The sequence below is a fragment of the Vespula vulgaris genome, chromosome 3 (assembly GCF_905475345.1).
Source record: "Vespula vulgaris chromosome 3, iyVesVulg1.1, whole genome shotgun sequence".
In the NCBI taxonomy this organism is placed as follows: domain Eukaryota; kingdom Metazoa; phylum Arthropoda; class Insecta; order Hymenoptera; family Vespidae; genus Vespula; species Vespula vulgaris.
In genome coordinates, this window is record NC_066588.1 from 3,188,548 (window position 1) to 3,208,725 (window position 20,178).

The 20,178-nt window shown below is 26.9% G+C and overlaps 2 protein-coding genes across 7 annotated transcripts; both read right to left on the reverse strand.

Annotated features, from left to right (window-relative positions):
- Nucleotides 1-14: 14 nt before the first annotated feature.
- On the reverse strand, nt 15-16,250 carry LOC127062810 (ATPase family AAA domain-containing protein 2-like). Of its 6 annotated transcripts, XR_007781207.1 has the most exons (18): nt 14,542-14,920; nt 13,723-13,942; nt 13,250-13,622; nt 12,993-13,161; nt 12,774-12,855; nt 12,423-12,672; nt 12,128-12,342; nt 11,720-12,012; nt 11,294-11,611; nt 10,995-11,176; nt 10,658-10,844; nt 10,085-10,563; nt 9,767-9,952; nt 9,456-9,491; nt 8,342-9,218; nt 7,567-7,955; nt 6,975-7,082; nt 15-6,858 (listed from the first exon to the last, which is right to left on the reverse strand). XR_007781207.1 is itself a non-coding variant. In XM_050991612.1 (17 exons), the coding sequence occupies exons 3-17, from the start codon at nt 13,937-13,939 to the stop codon at nt 7,863-7,865; spliced, it is 3,957 nt and encodes a 1,318-aa protein (XP_050847569.1). In that variant the 5' UTR covers nt 13,940-13,942; nt 14,941-15,076; nt 15,495-16,250; the 3' UTR covers nt 15-7,862. The 6 variants fall into 6 exon arrangements, 3 of the variants coding, with proteins under 3 accessions (XP_050847569.1, XP_050847567.1, XP_050847568.1); XR_007781205.1 differs by having other exon boundaries at nt 15-7,082; XR_007781206.1 differs by having other exon boundaries at nt 6,975-7,955.
- Nucleotides 16,251-17,239: 989 nt separating this feature from the next.
- Nucleotides 17,240-19,227, reverse strand: LOC127062811 (prostaglandin reductase 1-like). The gene is made up of 4 exons (XM_050991613.1): nt 18,986-19,227; nt 18,242-18,536; nt 17,885-18,161; nt 17,240-17,798 (listed from the first exon to the last, which is right to left on the reverse strand). The coding sequence occupies exons 1-4, from the start codon at nt 19,089-19,091 to the stop codon at nt 17,457-17,459; spliced, it is 1,020 nt and encodes a 339-aa protein (XP_050847570.1). The 5' UTR covers nt 19,092-19,227; the 3' UTR covers nt 17,240-17,456.
- Nucleotides 19,228-20,178: the final 951 nt, after the last annotated feature.

Consider the following 20,178-nt stretch of genomic DNA (forward strand, 5'->3'; position numbering starts at 1 on the left):
AAAAGCCAATGCAATAATATGTTACGAAACTTTGTTTTATTTATTTAATGTTTTTTTTAATCTTTTGTTTTGTTGTTGTGGTTCTGCTTACTATAGCGTGTATGACAATAAGATGTATTATTACTTATATGGTAAAATAAATAAGGCAGTGGATGCTGTTTTAGCATCGACACTCTCCCTGTGTTATTTCCCTTATACAACTTCCATCGATCAGCTCGTCAAAAAGGACGAATACAATATGATATCGACACGTAATATACGTATTATTAATTTTACGACACAACATTCCGCAAACATATTTAATTTACATACATATAAATATGTATGTACGTTTCTAGCTAGCATTATCTTTTACATTCAGGGGAAGTTGATCTTTCGAGTTTTCTCTTACTGTGTTTAATAAACCATAAGCGAATCAATTTAAAAGGCAGTGTTCACCGCAAATATTTCTCTCTCACTCCGTACGATACGCGATCGACTTGTTCTTTTTTTTTGTTGTCGTTTCTTTTATTGGTTTTTTAACTTTTATAGTTTTTTCTTTCTTGTAATATTTACCTCTTCTTTTTTCATTTGAGTTTTTTATCCCTTTTTTTTGTTTGTTTCTTTTCATTTCTTTTCTTTCTCTTTTTTTTTGTTTGCAAAATTTATGGCAATACAGAGATGATAGCATTTTACGAGAGCGTAGCACCATAATAAAATAATAATATATATGTCAATCGTATTCGATTTTTTATTTAGGATGGAATGTCAAGCGGATCTATGTAAACGGAAAAAAGTCTGTAAGCAATTCGAAAGATTTTCATTAATATTTTTTTTCTCTTTTTACTCTATAATTATGACCCTTCTTTCTCGTAATATTATCGTTATAAATTATTATACATACCCGGGGTGTCTCTTTCGAGTTCTTTCTTTTCTATTATTTTACAAATGGAAATAAGAAAAAAAATGATATTATTCATATATATGCAAAAATGTGCGACTCTATAAATATGTTTATTTATAAAGTTAACCCTCTATAATCCGATATTTTTTCAGGTTTGCCAAAACATATTTCATATATATATATATATTAAGTATAACATAGACTTGAAAAAGAAATTCCATATATGAAAATTGATGAATAATTTTATAATAATAAAATGAAATAAAATTTAAGAAATTTTATATATGTGTATACTTATTTTTTATAATTTTGAAAATTACATACACGACGTTATAGTAGGTTAAAGATAATATTATATAAATGTAACATAAAGTATATACGATCTTTGTGTTATGAAAAAATATAGAAAGCTTGATTATATTTATCTTATTCATGTATAAGCATAATGTTTATTACGTAATTAACGTAACAGTCCATGCAGATAACAAAACTAAAGATAAAATGAGATATTTCTAGAATAAAATCTATTTTAACTATCCTCCGTCTAACATTTGTTTGTTTGTTCTTCTTATTTTCACTTGTATATAATATGGGAGGACACCCTGTATGTATGCATATATACTTATATAAATGTAAAAGAATTTCTTTTGTCGGATGAATTCTCATGTAATTTTCTTTGGTAAATAGTGAACGAGAATTTCGTTCGCCCTCGGAGCAATATACATTGGTTCCTTGTCTGTTTATATCAGGAAAGTATTAGAAATTTAAATCAGATATATATAAAAAGATATACATATGTATATGTACAACTATTGTAAATTATTTACGGTATATGTATTAATATGTGTTGAACATATTTTATGTGCTCGTAACGATCTATGTGCTCGTACACTTTCCCTGTAAATAATACAACTTTGAACGTAATACAGTAGAGTCTCCGATATCTGAACCAATAAGGAGACAAAAGTGTTTGCATAACAGGAACAAACACTTTTCTGATGTTAAACATCTTTTGTTTACACTTAATTAGTTGCCATTGTCACACCGTACGCTCTTATCTTCGTACTACGAGATGTATCATAATATAGTAAACATCATAAAACATAAAAACTTTAAACATTCAAGTTTTTATGAATGCTACAGAAATGTTCTATGTGGATTCCGTCAATTAATTCCGTTCGGACGCGACATACATCCCACTAAAATTTAAGACAGTCAAACTTTCTCAATAAACTTCTCATTTACTAAAGCAAGAATGTTTCTTATTCTCTCTTTTAGCTGTGTTTCACACTCTGCGATATATGTAAACAAAGATTTTGTCTTTTATATACCTCCAAATATAGAAATCCAAAAAGTGTAAAATCTGGAGATCTGAGTGATCAAGCAATGTGATCGTCACAGCCAATCTATCGTTGTAGGAAAGTTTTATTTAGAAAATTTATAATATTTTTGAGGTAGTGAGCCGGAGCTCATTGTTTTATTTCATATTGTTTAGTTAAAAAAAATTTTTAAAGTTGTTTGTTCTGTTATGATATAACCTAGACATTGTTATGATCAAAATTCGTTCGATTAAGCAGAGGAAAATATATATGTATATGTACATGCCACAAAAGAAAGCATCTTTTGTTGAAAGACATTTTGTTTAAATAGTAAAACGTTCGAATATTATGAGAATTCGGATAATAAGTATTTAGATACGAGTGACTCTACTGTAAGTACTTTATATAACTGTGAAAGATATTTAAAAATAATTGAATGAGTGAGGCCGATGATACAACTGTACGTATGTATGTATATAAAAATTTTCGCAATATATTCTCGAAATTATCTTAAACGATATTATTATTATTACCATTATTATTATTATTATTATTACTATTATTATTATTATTATTACTATTATTATTACTATTATTATTATTATATTATTTTATTGTTTATATAAAAACATATATCGTTGACTGACAAATTTTTACGATCGAAATATGTTCACTTTGTAATAGTGATCATTGATTTATTACTGTAAATTACAGCTTGGAAGAGTTTCGACAAATAAATATTTATATACAATGGGTCACAAAAATAATCGAAAAAGTTTTTATTATAAGGGAATAATTTTTTTCGAATTGAACAAAATGGATCATCAAAAAAAAAAGTTTGCTTTCTATTTTATATATCACTGGTATAACTCAAAACAATTTGTTTTCATTCTTTATATTTCTTTTTATAGTATATTACTCTTTCATTTCTATCGAAACATTCTAAATATTCTGCCAGTCTAAAAGAAGTTATTACTTTAGTTTTAAAATATTTTAATATATTTTTTGTGATCCATTATAAATGCATAAACTCTTGTACTTGCATAGATCATTTTGAAAAAAGCAAGCGCTATTTTAATAACAACCATATGACATATATCTTTTTCTAAAGTGAATTAATACGTTATTTCTCTCATTATAGTAGAGCTTTTTCTCTTGGATCTTATATATAACTAGTTTTTCTTTTATATATATATATATATATATATATATATATATATATATATATAGACTAAAATCTAGAGAGAGATATATATTAACCTGAGCAAGAGAAAGTACAACGTTCCTTCACCGATTTACTTAGATCAGAGATATATGTATGTACTTAAAAATGAGGCTAGCTATTTATTTTATTAATTAATTTCGTCTTTATCACGATTTTTATAGATTACCTTACGTTATGAAATACTGTCAATTTCGATAAGACTTTCGTTTATTTGAAAATTTGACTGTGATTATATAATATAGGTGTGTGTATATATATATACATATATATACATACATATATATATACACATATATGATATGTATATATATATACACAACGAGATCTTCAACGAATTAGTTAACAATTCAAACAATTTGATAATTAAAATACGAACATGAAAAAAATAGATGAATTACCGAAATCACGTTATCATATTGAAATATTATACTGAATTACTCTGTTTTATCGAATTCATATATTGATATTCTTTACTTTTTAAATAAAATATATACTGCAAAAAAGAAGAAAAAAAAATGAAATAGTCCAACAAAAAAAAGTTTTGATCTGATGCTCTAAAAATTAAACTTATTCTTAAGTATTATATTTGGTTGATTCCGAAAATATTATTGATTTCATCGTATAAGCTATAATTTTGGAAATTTGGCATAGATACTGATTTGCAAAATTATAATTTAATAATAAAATGCATTTTTTTTTTAATTATAATTTTTCAGAACGTAAATGGAACACATTGTAAATATCTGATGCAAGTTCAACTCAACAAGTATAGTTTTCAAATCATTTAGAAATATAACAACTCATACAATCAAAGATTCTGAATTTTAATCGAGAGAATTAGTATTTTGATGATTGTTATACCTTATCTCGAAAGTTATAGTTGATAGAACAAAACTGTTGTCATTTTTGATATCAATACTCCAAATACTTATACCCAAGAACAGGTATAATTTTGTAAGCACCAAAATATATGTTAGACATACGTAATATTACAAGATACATTATACTTAATATTCGAATTATACGTTGCACGTACATATATGAATGTTTTAATACATTTTTCTAACATAAAATAGCCCCTTTTTATAAACGTCTATTTCCTTTATAAAGCACAGACCTCGATAGTATTATAATCAAGAAAATGTTTAGGACAGAAATTGATATTATCTTCTTATTACGTTCATCATGTCAATTACTTTTTTTTTCTTTTTCTTTTTTCTTTTTTCTTTTTTTTTTTTTTTTTTTTTTTTTTGATGGATACGTTTTACTGATAATATCATAGAGGCTAATTCTAAAATACAAGCGGTGACAAAAGCCCGCTTTCGCATATCCGTTTGCATTTCAGTATTTAAATAAATCATAATATACTTTTATATATATATATATACATATACATATATATATACATATATATATATAATATATATGTATGAATATAGTTTTACTTACAATTAATACATGACTGTTAATTATTATTAATTATATCGAATTTTCTTATACATGTTAATTATTGGCTGAGATCAATTGTCATCGTTTACTTTCGGATATTATGTAATGATTGTAAAATATGTGTACATAGTTTCTATAAGAAAATTATATTGCACGAGCACAAGAAATTCAAATTTATATTGTTTATAATGAAAATAATATATGTGAAATAAAAAAAAGAATGTATGATTTACAAAGAAATATTCTTTTCATTCTGATTACATATATCTATAGATTTATACATAACAAACCACATAAATACGTACATTTTTTTCATGAATTGAAGATTGTCATATATGTGTTGACAAATTGAATTAAATTAATTCTCTATTTTTTATTAAAAATTTTATATTAAGTGACAGAAATGTTCGGTAAAAAAAAATCGGAGTTACGAAGTAACATAACAGAGTTAACAAAATTTTTCCAAGATCGAATACTTTAAAAAATAATACAAGTATGTGTGTGCTATATATATATATATATATATATATATATATATATATATACACGTACATAAACACAATAAGTAATAACCAATAAAAAAAGAAATGATAAAGAAAATATTAAGGTTCAATGTACTTTTGAAAAAAGTCAATAAACGCATATGTTTTTTATTTTTGACGAGAATCTGTGTGTGTGTGTGTGTGTGTGTGTGTGTATAAAAATTATTCATTTCGATATTTATTAATATTTACATTAATTTATCACCATCAAATAAAATCATTACGTTTTATCTACAATTCAATCGTAAAAAAAGAAACGCTAGAAAATGAAAAGTTGTTTGTCAGATTCAGTCTTTTAAGGCCTATTTGCTAATAAACATTAAGTAAAGTACGCATTAATTTCAATTAATCACGACATAAGATTCTGTAGAGGAATCTTAATGAGTTTTTATGGTAACATAAATTCACATTTTCATATGGAATCAAATCTAATGGATTTCTCTTTCGCTTTTTAAAAGTGAATTTTATATAAAAATTCAATTTTCTTTTTACAAGTCTGTTTCATCTTCGATTCTTTAGAAATGCACAGAGCAGCATAGCGCAATACAGTAAAGACTTGTCTAAGAAATGGTAGAATAATATTCCAATTCGAGTAACTCTCCCTCTCCCTCTCCCTCTCCCTCTCCCTCTCTCTCTCTCTCTTTCTCTGTGCTATAATATATTAAGACTGATACATTTACGCATTTTATCTGGTAACTATCATCTCAGAGTAACGATGTAGATCACAACCAGCATATGAACTTATATTGAAGATTACATATGTTATTATAATATTTATACATTTTCATATTCCTTTTCACACGTCAAAGTATTCTAAAATTATTAGAAGATTTTTAATTTTTTCAACTCTTATACTGTTAACAAGCTAATAATCTATATATTCGATAACTTTGGTTAAAATAAACTGCAGATAATCAGTTTTTTTTTTCTTTTTTTTTCATTATACATTATGTTCATTAAGCATATATCAATTATATTTTGCATAAATTATCAAATCTTTAAATGATTTATGCTATGTTAAATTATCACATGAAATGCATTGTAGATTATACAAATCAAATAATAATAATAATATTTGCGTTTAAGAAGCTTAATGAAAGCTTAATTAAATTGAACTTTTAGCAACAAAGTGTGATGTACGTGTCGCTTCATTGAATTTCTTGTGATCTTGTGCAATAAGATTTGTTTTATCTAAAAATTTTGCTATGTAAATCTAATAAAAATAAAAATGTACTATTTTATCTATAAATACAATAGAAATTAAATTCACTTACTTATAAATAAATTATACATATATAAAATTTAAATACCTCGGTAATACCTCGATATATGATTATTGTTTACCTGGAATGTATTTATACTATTTTCTTATACATTTGGATTCTCATTTTTACAAAGTGGAAAATATTTCCTTTCTTGTGTCTAATTCGTTTGCATGTACTTTAAATATGAAAAGATATATAAAACATTAAAATCTGCAGATTAAAAAATTAAGAGAATATTTTTTATTACTTTGACATGTGTTAATGAAAACTCTTTCAAGATGTTAATATTACCTATATGATTTGTTTTCAACTAGTTTTTCCAATTATATCCACTTTGTAAAATTAATATTGTATCAGGAATATATTCGTCGGAGCTATATATTCTCTATAGCATGTAATCTGTAATGGCATATACAATAATATAAATTTAAATGGTTCTATAATTTGGTAATATATGTTGTATGACAATTTAACAACATGCTTGTGCTACTTTAAATGGAATAGTTTCATTACAATTCCGTGTATTAGCGAAATTCGTTTAAGTACATAATGTACTAATTTACCATCATCTTTGTATAACCATGTGATTTGCACGATTTTAGTAAATTTTTATTTCCTTTCTTATTATTGTTGTATTGTATAAAAAACTGATCATATTATTAAAAAAAAATCTTCGCTCCGTATCACTTTATCCAAATTAATGTTATCATAATGATCATTAAAATAAAAAAAAAAAAATGCGCATCAACACATATAATATCAAATAATTAAAAATAAAAACTCTAAAAGAATGTAAATTTGTCACTAATAATAATAAATAATATAAATAACTGTCAGCTATAAAAAGAATTATTTTTTATAAAATTAGGGAAAATGTTCTTACTTCAATGTTCTATTGCTTTTTTCTTCTTATGTTTCTTCTGTTTACAAAGAGCCAATGCAATTTGCAAACAATAAAGCTTGTTTGTCTTTTTAAAGAAACATTTCTTTTGAATCTTATTACATATTAATTCAACTATTACGATAGTGACAATCATTTGTAAATATTTTATATTTGGCAGTTATAAGAACTGAAAAATGTACGGCACTGAATTTTCCTTTGATATTAACTGTACTTTTAGTGCCAGTACATAATAAGTCTTTTTTATGGTGAAACTACATCAATTCACAACATATCCTCTACTGTGTATTTAGTTGACTAACATTATGTTGTGCTTTCTCATACAAACTTGTCTTGTACTCTTCAAATCTTTCCAGTTCCTTGAGTAAGTCCTATTCACAGAATAATATATGTTTATTTATATACATATATATAAAATATTTTTAAATTTAATATTAATTATTATATAAACACATTTATATAAATTTATATAAATTATTATTTAAAAAATATTACTGTCATATGTGGAAAATGTATTATAAATAAAAGTTTAATGAAATAAAATGACCTATTTTTTATGCTGTAATATATATAGGGTGTTCACCATAACGCTTAAACATTTTTTGTCACACTATCGGAAGTATTTCAAAAATCATGGCGAACGTAACGTTGAATACCCTGTATATACATGTATATATATATATATATATATATATATATATATATATATATATATATATATATATATATACACATAAATATTAAAGTATATATTTACCTTTGGCAGTGATTTTCTATCATAATGATGCGCGTATCTTCCTACACACCTACTTAATTGCACATAAATGTCACACAATACCTCCACAGGAAAATCCTTTGTAACTTTTACAGTGTGCAACCATGCAGTTTCAAGTTCATTTTTATCGATAATAACTTTATCGTTTTCATCAACTTTTGATGGACTAGAATCACTCTCAATTGCAAATGACAATTCATCTAAACTTTCTCGTCTGGATGATGAACTTGAAACATCATTTCCAATATTCTTATCATCTTCTATGAAACATATTTCCGTATTTTCAAGATCATCAATTCGCTGTTCTACTATATTGTCATTGTGATTTAATTGTATATCCTTGGAGTTTTCGTTTTGTGAATCATTCTCAGAATCAGTGTTATCAAATAATGGCACATGACCATTTAAAACACTATTTGCTTCTGTTTCAAATTCTTGAAATTTCTCTAGATCTATACCAACTGAGGTTTCATTAGTTAGACACACCTTGTTGTTTACTTCAGGTATATTATCGTCAAAGCTAATTTTCTTTTTCTTTTGCACCTTCTTTACGTAACCTCTGGCCCAAGCAGGAATCTTGCGTTTTCTGGAATGACTAAATCTTTTCCCGTTCACAGACAATGTATTGTTTACTAACTCCGAATCTTTTTTCTCATTTTTCTCATTTGGCAATGTAAGTTCTGTTTTTGTAACTTTAGTTTGCGTTTCGTTTTTATGATCGGTTTCAATAATTTTACGATTTTTAGATATTTCACGACATTTATCTTCAAAATCAGAATCCAATTCAGCCTTTATCAATGCATATGCATTATCACGAAGAGAACAGGCACGGTGTCTAATCAATTTATCCGCTGGATCCCTATGTGAAAAGGAACAAGTAATATAATTAACATACAATCAATATCGCAAAAAATATAATACAATTAATGAAAAGCAAAATATCTAATGTGAGTGGTCTTCAATAGTGCTCTGTAGAATGGCAAATAAACAAAAAATAGGCGTATATTAAAATTAGAAAACATATAAGGCGTGTTATAATAAATTGAAAACCACTTTAACTACAGAGCAACAACAGCAATGGATAATCAAGAACTACCTCTTCAATATCCCAAGGGAGGGCCTATCACGCAAGCTGACATGAAAACATACAACATGAATGTCAATACGAATTTATGATGATATGTCCAATGACATATGCAAATAATATTATTATTTTTTTAAATAAGCACAAAGAAACACCTTATCTATTTTTTATTTTATCTTATCACTAAATATATACATGAATACAATTAACAGATGTTAAAAACTCACTGTATGCTTTTAAGTTACGAGAAGATATTTGTTAAATATACTATCGTATTTTTTATTTTTTAATTATATATCTATATAATATATGCATATACCAACCTATCTGGATTATATTCCAATGCATTTCTACAAATAAGATCAATATCATCCAGAAAATCTCGAGCGCATAGATAACAATGCATATCAATTTTAGTCATCATAGTTTCTAAATCCATAGGTTGCTTTATTATCATATTATAATCGGGTACTTCTTCGGTATCTACTGGTTTGGTGAACATAAAAAATCTGTAAAAAAAAAAAATGCGCTACTTGCAATTATGCTTGATATTATTTTTTTTTTTTATATTGTTTGTATACACATACACACGTACATATGTTTAGAATATAATTATATATTAAAAACTATAGAATACATACTGTCGATTCCTAGCAAGTTTGGCACATATTTCTCTCAAGAAAATTCTAAGTTCTCTTAAAGATACTTCTTCTTTTTCATACAACATCTTTTTCTCTTCGTCGGATAACTTCTTTGGCATTGGATCTGGAGCCAAAGGAAGTTCCTTTAATACTTGAACTTTGTTATCTTTAATTTGTGGTTGTCTTAAACTTTGAATCATAAATATAGGTTTGAAAAATTTCGATCTTTGTTCCGAATTTGGAATTTTCAAAGTATATACTTCGCCACGGAGTTCACTGAAAAGATTTTTTAATTGCATAGGAAGATCTTGATATGTTTCGTCACTAGTTGCAAGAATTAATATAGGCAATGAAGTATCAAGCGCTGCAATACGACACAAAAAAACAGCTTTTACAGTCTCTGGAACTAATGGCCACCATTGATCAATCGAACGTATATAAATAATGGACGGTACATTTCTGGTAGCTTCATTAAACACCTATTATAAATAATAAAAAATATATATATAATTAAATTTACATTTTTTTTTATATTCTTATAATAACAAGGAATAAATTTAAATAATGACTGACCTGCACACAGGTTTCTTCTGGAGATCGTGCACTCTCTGCAAAAAGTGTACTAACATCTAATGTTTGTACTGGTAAATGTTCCATATGATGTAGCAGAGCCTGTGCTAAATGAGGTCCTTGACCTTTAGACAAATTACCACCAGAAACTAATAACCTTGGACGATGTATTCCTTTAGTAACTTTCACTCTAAAAGAAATTTATAAATCAATTTTCATAGAATCAACAAATATTGAATAAAATAAATAAACTGTCCACATGTAGTAATAAGTACTATTAGATATGTAAACATTACTGTGTGCTTTTAAAAATAGAGTATTTTGTAAAAATGTTTATTACTTTGCCATAGCAGGATTGACACCTTGAGGAAATATTCCTTTTACTAAACCAATCAATTCTTCTAATGGAGGACCTAATAGAGGCTCCATAAAAGGCTGCAATTTTCTACCTGCACAAGGAGTTACTCTCTGTGATGATGGAATTAGAGTAGAACTAGCCTGCATAAAATCTTGTTTTTTTACCTATAAAAAACATGAATTATATGTTAGATAATATTAATATTAATCAGATACACATATAAGTATATTTTTTATTTTTTACCATGTATATTTTTCTATATAAATTATTAATAAACATACTTCTACTTGTCGAGGATCCAAAAGCAATCTATTGCTGGTCATGTAAATTTGTGGATATGTTCTTCTTAATCCTTGTAGTACTGCTTCGGTACATAAAGCTCTTAAATCCGAACCGCAATAACCAGTTGCCTTTTCGGCTAATATTTCTAACAATTGTTCAGTTGGTGGATTTTCCCATTTATTAACATGAATCTTTAAAATTTCTAATCTTTCTTTCATTGCAGGCAAAGGAAAGAATAATTCACGATCAAAACGACCAGGTCTTCGTAATGCAGGATCAATTGCATCTATTCTATTTGTTGCGCCAATTACTATAACCTTTATTACAAAAAAAAAAGAATAAAAAAAAAATAAAGATAAAAAAATAAAAAAAATAAATATTCGAGAATATAAGTGTATCTGTGTGTATGTATATCTTCATCTTACCTCTCCTCTGTCACTAAGACCATCCATAAGTGCTAAAAGGGTAGATACGATGCTAGCATGAATTTGATCTTGCTTGGTACTTCTGACAGGTGCAAGACCATCAATTTCATCGAAAAATATAATGGACGGTTTCATTTGTTGAGCCTGCTCAAACAACAATCTCAATTGCCGTTCTGATTCACCAACCCATTTTGACAAACAATCTGCTCCTTTTCTCATAAAAAAGGCCATTTTTCTACTACCCTGACTACATTCATTTGCTAATGCTCTAGCTATTAATGTTTTTCCAGTTCCTGTAATAAAGTGGTTAATGTAATACTTCTCAACAGAATTGTTTCAAAATAATTTCATATATTTATATTCAAATTATATGTGTGTGTTGTATATTCAAATGAAATAAAAATTTACCCGGTGGGCCATGAAAGAGAACACCTTTTGGAGGTGTGATATGATATCTTTCAAACACTTCCGGATACATCATAGGAAAAACAACCATTTCTTTAAGGCAGTGGATATGTGATTCTAAGCCACCAACATCACTGAACCTAATATTTGTATCTAGTGTAATAGGATTTATATCTGCTTTACGATCTGGAGGACCGCCTTGGGGTATTGCTGATTGCCTATTGAATTAAATAATGAAATAATAAAGGAATCCTAATGCTACTGCATTCATTTATTATATTTCATTTGTTTAACTAACCTTGCTTTTTTTCCTTTCTTTTTATCATATCGTTGCGGTTCCGAATCACTAGAATCACTTGAACTTGTACTTTTGCTTCTGTGCTTTCGTCTTCTCATAGAATTGCTAAGCACACTCCTGAGAGCTTTTATTGATCGTCTAACTGGCTCAACATTAGCTTGAAATCTATCTACAGTTGGCTTTTTTTGACGTAAACTGTATTTTCTAGGACCAGGAGAATCTGATGATTCACTTAAATCACTATCTACAACTATAAGAGACGAAAAAATAATTTCGATTTATATTTCCAACGTAATAATATAATACGTAATAATATGATACATGGAATAATATAATAAGTTGATACCAGACCTGTAATCTTCTTACCCCTTGGTAATTGTCGTTGGGTAGTTCTTTTAGTACGCTTAATACGAGTATACATGTCTTCATATCCCTGCACATATTAAATGTTGAATATAAATGCCTATATAAATATTATGTTAATAGTTCTATTACAATTATATACTAATAATACCAATAACACTTTATTATATTTAATATAAAAAAAATCGATTTAAAAAAATTTCTTACATCTTCATTCTCAGAATTATCATTATTTTCTTGTTTTTCACTCTCATGCGAGCTATCTTCTGCTTCATCCTGTTCTACTTTCGTTTTTACAGTTTTATCTAAAGAATTTCCACACAGCCTAGTCACAGGTCCTTCTCTAAGCCTACATGGACTATTAGATTTACTTGTCCTATTAAACAAATTTCGAAAATATAAAATTTAGTATAAAATTAATTTATAGTACTTAATAATAATAGAGATATAATAAATATGTTCACCTTGTATCCTTTTCTTCATTTGATGTTCTTACTTCAGATTTACTTCTTGTTTCTAATTTATCCTTATGTTCTCTATCTGGCTTTTCTCGTCCTTGTCTATCTTTATGTTCTCTAATATCTTTCTCTTGTTCCGACTTTTCTCTAAGATCACGATCAGATCGTCCCCTAAGTTCTCTACTACTTTGATGATCATGATCAGGTCTATCTCTAATATGTCTGCTTGAATTTTTGTTAGGAGGATGATTTTCACGTGATCTTAGAGGCATACGATCACGCGAATCACGCTTCCGATCAGGTACTTCATCTACCATTTCCTTATCAGATGAAGATCCATGTTGTTGAAACATAGGATATCCTTTCAACGTTTGCGTTCCTATAACATGATTTATGAATAAAGATCGCTTATAATTTATGTTACTATATTAAATGCCAGCAATATATTCCATCAATTAAATTTATTAAAATCTCTTTACCTAAAATCCAACTAGTATTGAGGTTGTCGTAGGTTTGCATTCTATTACGAGTACTACGTCGTACACTTAAGTTATTCCTAGTCATATGTGGGCTAGTACTATGTGAATGCGAACGTAAAGTACGCAATGACTTAGCTCTTCTAACAGAATCACTATGGGGGTTAAATATATCTTCCTCGGTATCCATTGAATCCAAGGTGGCATCATTATCTGACATTATCTGTTAAATATTTTTAATACTTAAAAATAATGATATATATATATATCTATATATACACATGCACGCATGCACGCGCACACACACATACATTCTTAAATAAAGTTTGTTATAATATCTTCTATTTAAACAAACATATTACATCATGTATAAAAATAAAAATATTTCTTTTTACTACTTTAAAAAATTAAATTCCTATAAAGAAAATATTTACGTAAGATTTGTACTATAGTAAAAGACTAATGATTTGTCATTGAGCAACACCCATTAAAGTATATTAACCAATCACTCATAGATAAAAGTGAGAATATGAATCCTGGATGAAAAAATAAACATATTCAATTCAGTTATTAGGAAAATAAAATCACAAAAGCGAGATATAAGAAAAACTCTTAACACAAAAAAAATAAACAAAATATTTGATGTTCATTTCAATTTTATGTGTGTGTATATATATATATATATACACATATATATATAATATGCAGATATAGTATATGTATATATGTGTATATACATGTGTATAATATATGTGTGTACAACTCTTTCCAAAGAATTTTTTTTTATTGATCACGAAATACATGCAAAACAAACAAAATTACCTTCATCGGGCTAAATCTTGCCAATATAGAAGCTATTCGCGAAGGAACTACTAAGACCCGTCATATGTCTTTCTGGAATATAATAACCACACTCTTGAACGATCTGCTTAGCACACAACTAATATTTTTTCCAGTTAACAGTAGGCGATAGAGTATCACTTAAATTAGATCTCTTTATTGTTTCTTATATATATATATACGTAAAACTAAACATAATTTACACACAAGCATGACACAAACGGCTCAGTAAGGCAAATTAAGACCCTTCTCCAGGGTCGCTTCCTATTGCAAAATATGTATTCGAAATGGGTACACACATATATAGACGAGACTGAGCTTAGGCTGAAATTAGCTACTACAGAACTACGAGCATTCCATTACTGACCTAACTTCACTTACCAGAGTTCGCCTTAAATGATGCAATATTATAGATGTAGGATCGAATGCAGCAATAAGGATAGTAGGTAATACGAAAGAAAACGAGAAATTTCAGATTTTAGTTCGATTAATGTCCTCTAGAGGGTACTTTCAACAGCTGTAATCAATTTGCATGTTCGATTAATCTCAATTACTATAATTATCAGTTAATTATACGATGCCTAAATTATTTTTCATTAAGGCTGTTCATCAACACTACTTGTATAACGATTTACACCAACAATGATTCTAGGCATAATCCTTGATCGATTTGATGAACAAGATCTCATTTTAAAGATGAAGGTCCAAGCGAAAATCCTGCTTTTTCCAATTCTTGAAAAATCTTTATTTTCTTTGAAAAAAAAAAAAAAATCATTTAAACCTTCATATTCAAAATGGAGTTTTGATTATTACAATTGATCAAAATTTATGTCTGGATTCGTTATTGACGTAAATGCTGTTTTCATTTTTCGTGAAAAAAAATTTCGTATAGTGGCACCAATTGAACTTTGCGGCAAAAGAGGAGAAGCTCCTACCTTCATTACTGATTTTCATATAAACGGTTGAGTGTGTTTGAGTTTCCATGAAGTAACGATTGCTGCCTTGTGTCTGCGTACCGACGCTCAAATTTTCAGGTCCATTCCAAACGAGAAAACACGTTTTGCCATGCTTACATACAAAACCCACGAAAATTATATATACTTCGAGAAGTTTTAATGAGTTTTTGATGGATAATTCTATAGCAAAAATAAGCAATCAAAATAAGTGGTTAATCGTTCATACTAATAGATCTTAAGAATAATATATAATTTTAGAAAAGTTTTATAATTATTTAAACGATGTATAATGCACACGGACTACAACGAACTAAATTTAAACAATAGTATCTTCGCTTAAACATTACATAGCTCGTAATACACGTTACATTTAAAATAATTTCAATTCAATATTTTAACACAATTAAAATTTGATCTCCTGATCGTCGATTAGATTTAACATTAACAGAAACAAACGAACGTTTAATTGACTTTAACATTTATCGATCCAGTCTTCCTTTTCAATCTGACAAATAAACATCGAAGCTCTTTCTTTCCATGCAACTAAGATTAAACAATTAATACTTCCGGTAATTTTATAATCGATATTTAAACAATCGATTATTTAAACAATACATCATGTATACGTAGTACAATAAACTAATATTTGAACAATAATTTAGTTATTTAAACATTAAATAGATCGTAACACGTTAAAAATAAAATAATATTGATTTAATATTTCAATACTATTATATTTTGAACTCAAAGTCGTTACCTATCTATAACGTCAATAAAAACAGACGCTCAATTGACTTTGATAGTTATCAGAGCAGTTTTATTTTGCCTTCCGACGAGTGTACATCGAAACTCTCTTTTCTACAAGGGTAAGCTTAAATAATTAATATTTTCAATAATTTGATAATTATTTAAACAATGTATAAGTACACGAAGCACAATAAAGTAATATTTAGACAATAGTATCTTCGCTTAAATATTACATAGCTCGTAACACGCGTTAAATATACAATAATTTCAATTCAATAATGTAAACAAGATGCGGACGCTGTAATGACTGGTAGATATCAAAATAGTTTTCTTCCGGATTCCGTCGAATAAACATCGAAAATCAAGAAGAAACAGTTTTCATTTAACCTTAGGATCTGAATTCTTGGTAAGTAGCATATCGTCATAGTATCACGGATTTTAGAATGGAATTATCGACAGCGTGACTGTGAGTCTTTAAATGCAGTAACTCCCACGTGGTAAGTTCTGTTTTGACGAGACAAATACTATCTATACAATAGTCGCATAGTGGGAGACAGTGTTTTCCTATTATTAGTTGTGTTTGTCTTATCCATGTCGCTAAAGCACTCATATTTCGAACGAAAAGTGATGAATAACCTTAATATTAATTTTATAACGAATAAATTGTTTATATTCACTTATTGATATTAAAATTATTATTGATATTAAAAGAAAACAAAAACACACGATTATTCAACAAAATTTCTTACATGCTTTTTATAGAATTATAGATGTATATATTATAAGCTTAGCATGATTTATTTGTAGATTTATATTTAAGATATATTTATGTTATTCGTTCGTATGAAATAATTAAAAATAAATGAATGAAGTAATCTAATCAAATAATTTAGTTTTATTATGTTTTTATTTAAAGTTCAATAAAATGAAATAAAAAATTATAGGATTTGGAAATATTCACAGAGAAACTAAGCATATATTTTTTTATATACACATTATTATTATATATGATATATATATATATATATATTTAAAAAATACAATAATATTAAAAATATAAAAATATACTTATTCTTAGATATTGGCTGGAATTATATTTATATAAAAATAACTAATTCTATTACTTTATATTTATATGATAGCCTTACCAATATTTTGACTTTTTATCATTATATTTGTCGTAAATCTTTAACTTTATATTTGTACAATAGCCTTACCAATATTTTGACCTTTTAACATTCCAGAAAATGCATCAAACATATTTTCAAAACCTTTTGTAATAGTTTCTTTATATTGAATTTTGCCTTCACGAATCCATTGCAAATTCTGTTGTATTCCTTGTTGCCATTGATCATTCCAACGGGTCACTACGAAACCTTCCATTTTTAATTGGTTAAAAATCATGGCTGGTTGTACCAATACACATTTAGGTAGAGAGGAATGATCTGTATTATATGATGAAATACTACCACATAGTGATATTCGACCAAAGGGATTCATTTGATATATAACTGTACTAGAAATATCTCCTCCAACCTGTATAATTAAGAAATCAATCAGATATATATATACACATACACATAAAATACATATATATTAAAAAATATCTTGTATCTACATACATTGTCAAAATACAAGTCAATACCCTTTGGTGCTGCTTTTTTTAATGCCAAAGATACATCTTGCTTCTTGTAATTTATAGCACTATTAAAACCTAACTCGTTTACTAGCCATTTACATTTTTCATCTGAACCAGCAATCCCAATAACATTAAGACCTAGAACATTCTTTGCTATTTGACCTACATGAGATCCAACTGCACCAGCAGCTCCGCTTACAACAAGTGTTTCACCATGTTTCGGTGAACAGATTTTAATGAGACCAAAATATGCTGTATTTCTATATATAATAAGTATATAAACATTTATTTGACAAAGTATAGAATTATTTTTAAAATTTTAAGGAAATAATTTCAATACCCTGGCATTCCTAAAACTCCTAAACTTAAAGAAGGAGATAGATCTCCTATCTCTGGTAATAAATATGGTTTTTGAGAAGTAAGTTCAAGTTCTGGGAGTAATTTCATATTCACAATTGTATGAGTTCTCCATCCAAAATATCCAACTATTCTTTTACCAACTGGATAATCTGGATTCTTAGATTCAATTATTTTACCAACTTGACAACCTATCATAGTAATGCCAAGTGGAAACTGTAGTATATATGGTCTCATATATGGATCAACAGATAGATATTCTGCTTCCACAAGAAATTCTGAAAGTTTATAAAAATATATTTTACGAGTTTTTGAATAAAAATAAATGATCAAGTTTTTATAATTATTTCTCATATCTTCATGTTTTCATTTTTTCATGTCATTTAAGAAGTTTATCTTTAAACTAGCTTTATATATATATATATATGTATGTGTATATATACATATATATACACATATATATATGTATATATATGTGTGTATATATATATATATATATATATATATATATATATATATATATATATAATTAAAAGAATATATTTCGCATCTACAGAATAATCATATAATACGAATCTCATCTTTTTATATCGCTATAATGAAAAATATCGAATATATTTGTCACGTATGTATATATATATAGATAACAACTTTAATGAAAAGCATTAATTTTTGTTGAATCACGATGAGTTGTCTAATAAATGATAAAGACATTTATTTAACTAACCGCCATCGGTAATCGGTGCCAATTCTTCTTCCACTAATTTCAAATCTGATGGTTTAGGATCACCTTCAAAATGTTTAACGACAACAAATTTTTTTGCTTTCACCATTTTAACAATATTTTTTGTAAATTACACAGTTTAGTCAGACGCGTTAATTAAAGGTAATTACGGACACTTTACAAAGTAGTCGAACAGTGGCAGTCAACTAATGCTGAATCATACAAGTCAAATGAGGTTTTATAGTATCTACATACGTGTGTGATAATACATATACACAATGTAAGCAGCTCACATATACATGTGTTTATGTCTTTGGATAAAGAAAAACATAATTTATTTTATGCATACAAAAATGGAGGAAAAGATTTCTGTTAATTAACACAATTATAATTATCATTCATTTGATATTAAAAGTATGTTAAACTGTAAGAGACACATTTTCATATTTTTATTTTTTATTTTTCAGAGTACCAGCTATATATAATTATGTAATATAAGATTACAATTTTATAAAATAATATTTATATCGCGTCAACGTAGTTAAAGATTAATTATTAAAGAATTGATTGGAACTTCATTGTAATGTAAAATCTACATATGTTAGCGTCTTCTCTCTGTATAATTTTAAATTATAATATAAAAAATAGTAGAACCTCTAGCAATTATACAATTACTTTCAATATAGTTCACGCAACTACAAATATATTTTCAATAATAATTTCTCTTTCTCATTGCATTATTAATATTCTTAAGTGTATATTTCATTATTTATATCTTTTATCATGCGATATCAAATCATATATAATCATGTCAAAATGCATTATGAATATGGATAAATAATATATTAATAGCATTTTGTTTATTATCAGTTGACTTTATGTCCATTAAATAGATAAAAGTAATTAATTTTGTATTTAGTATACTTGCAAATTTTCTTAATTTATTCTCATATGCATAGATATGAGTTAAACGCAATTCTTTTTTTGCCAGACACACCTATGTTGTGTGTATTACTCACTATTATCTATGCTTAGTGCCACGTTCATAAGAAAAAATTACATATTATTACATAATTGCAATTATTAATTTTTTACTCTTCTCTTTGTAAATGGTTAATATCAGTAAATATTTGTCATTTTCTAACGACATATTAATCTACACACAATACTAGAGTAATGTGTGTTATGTTTGTATA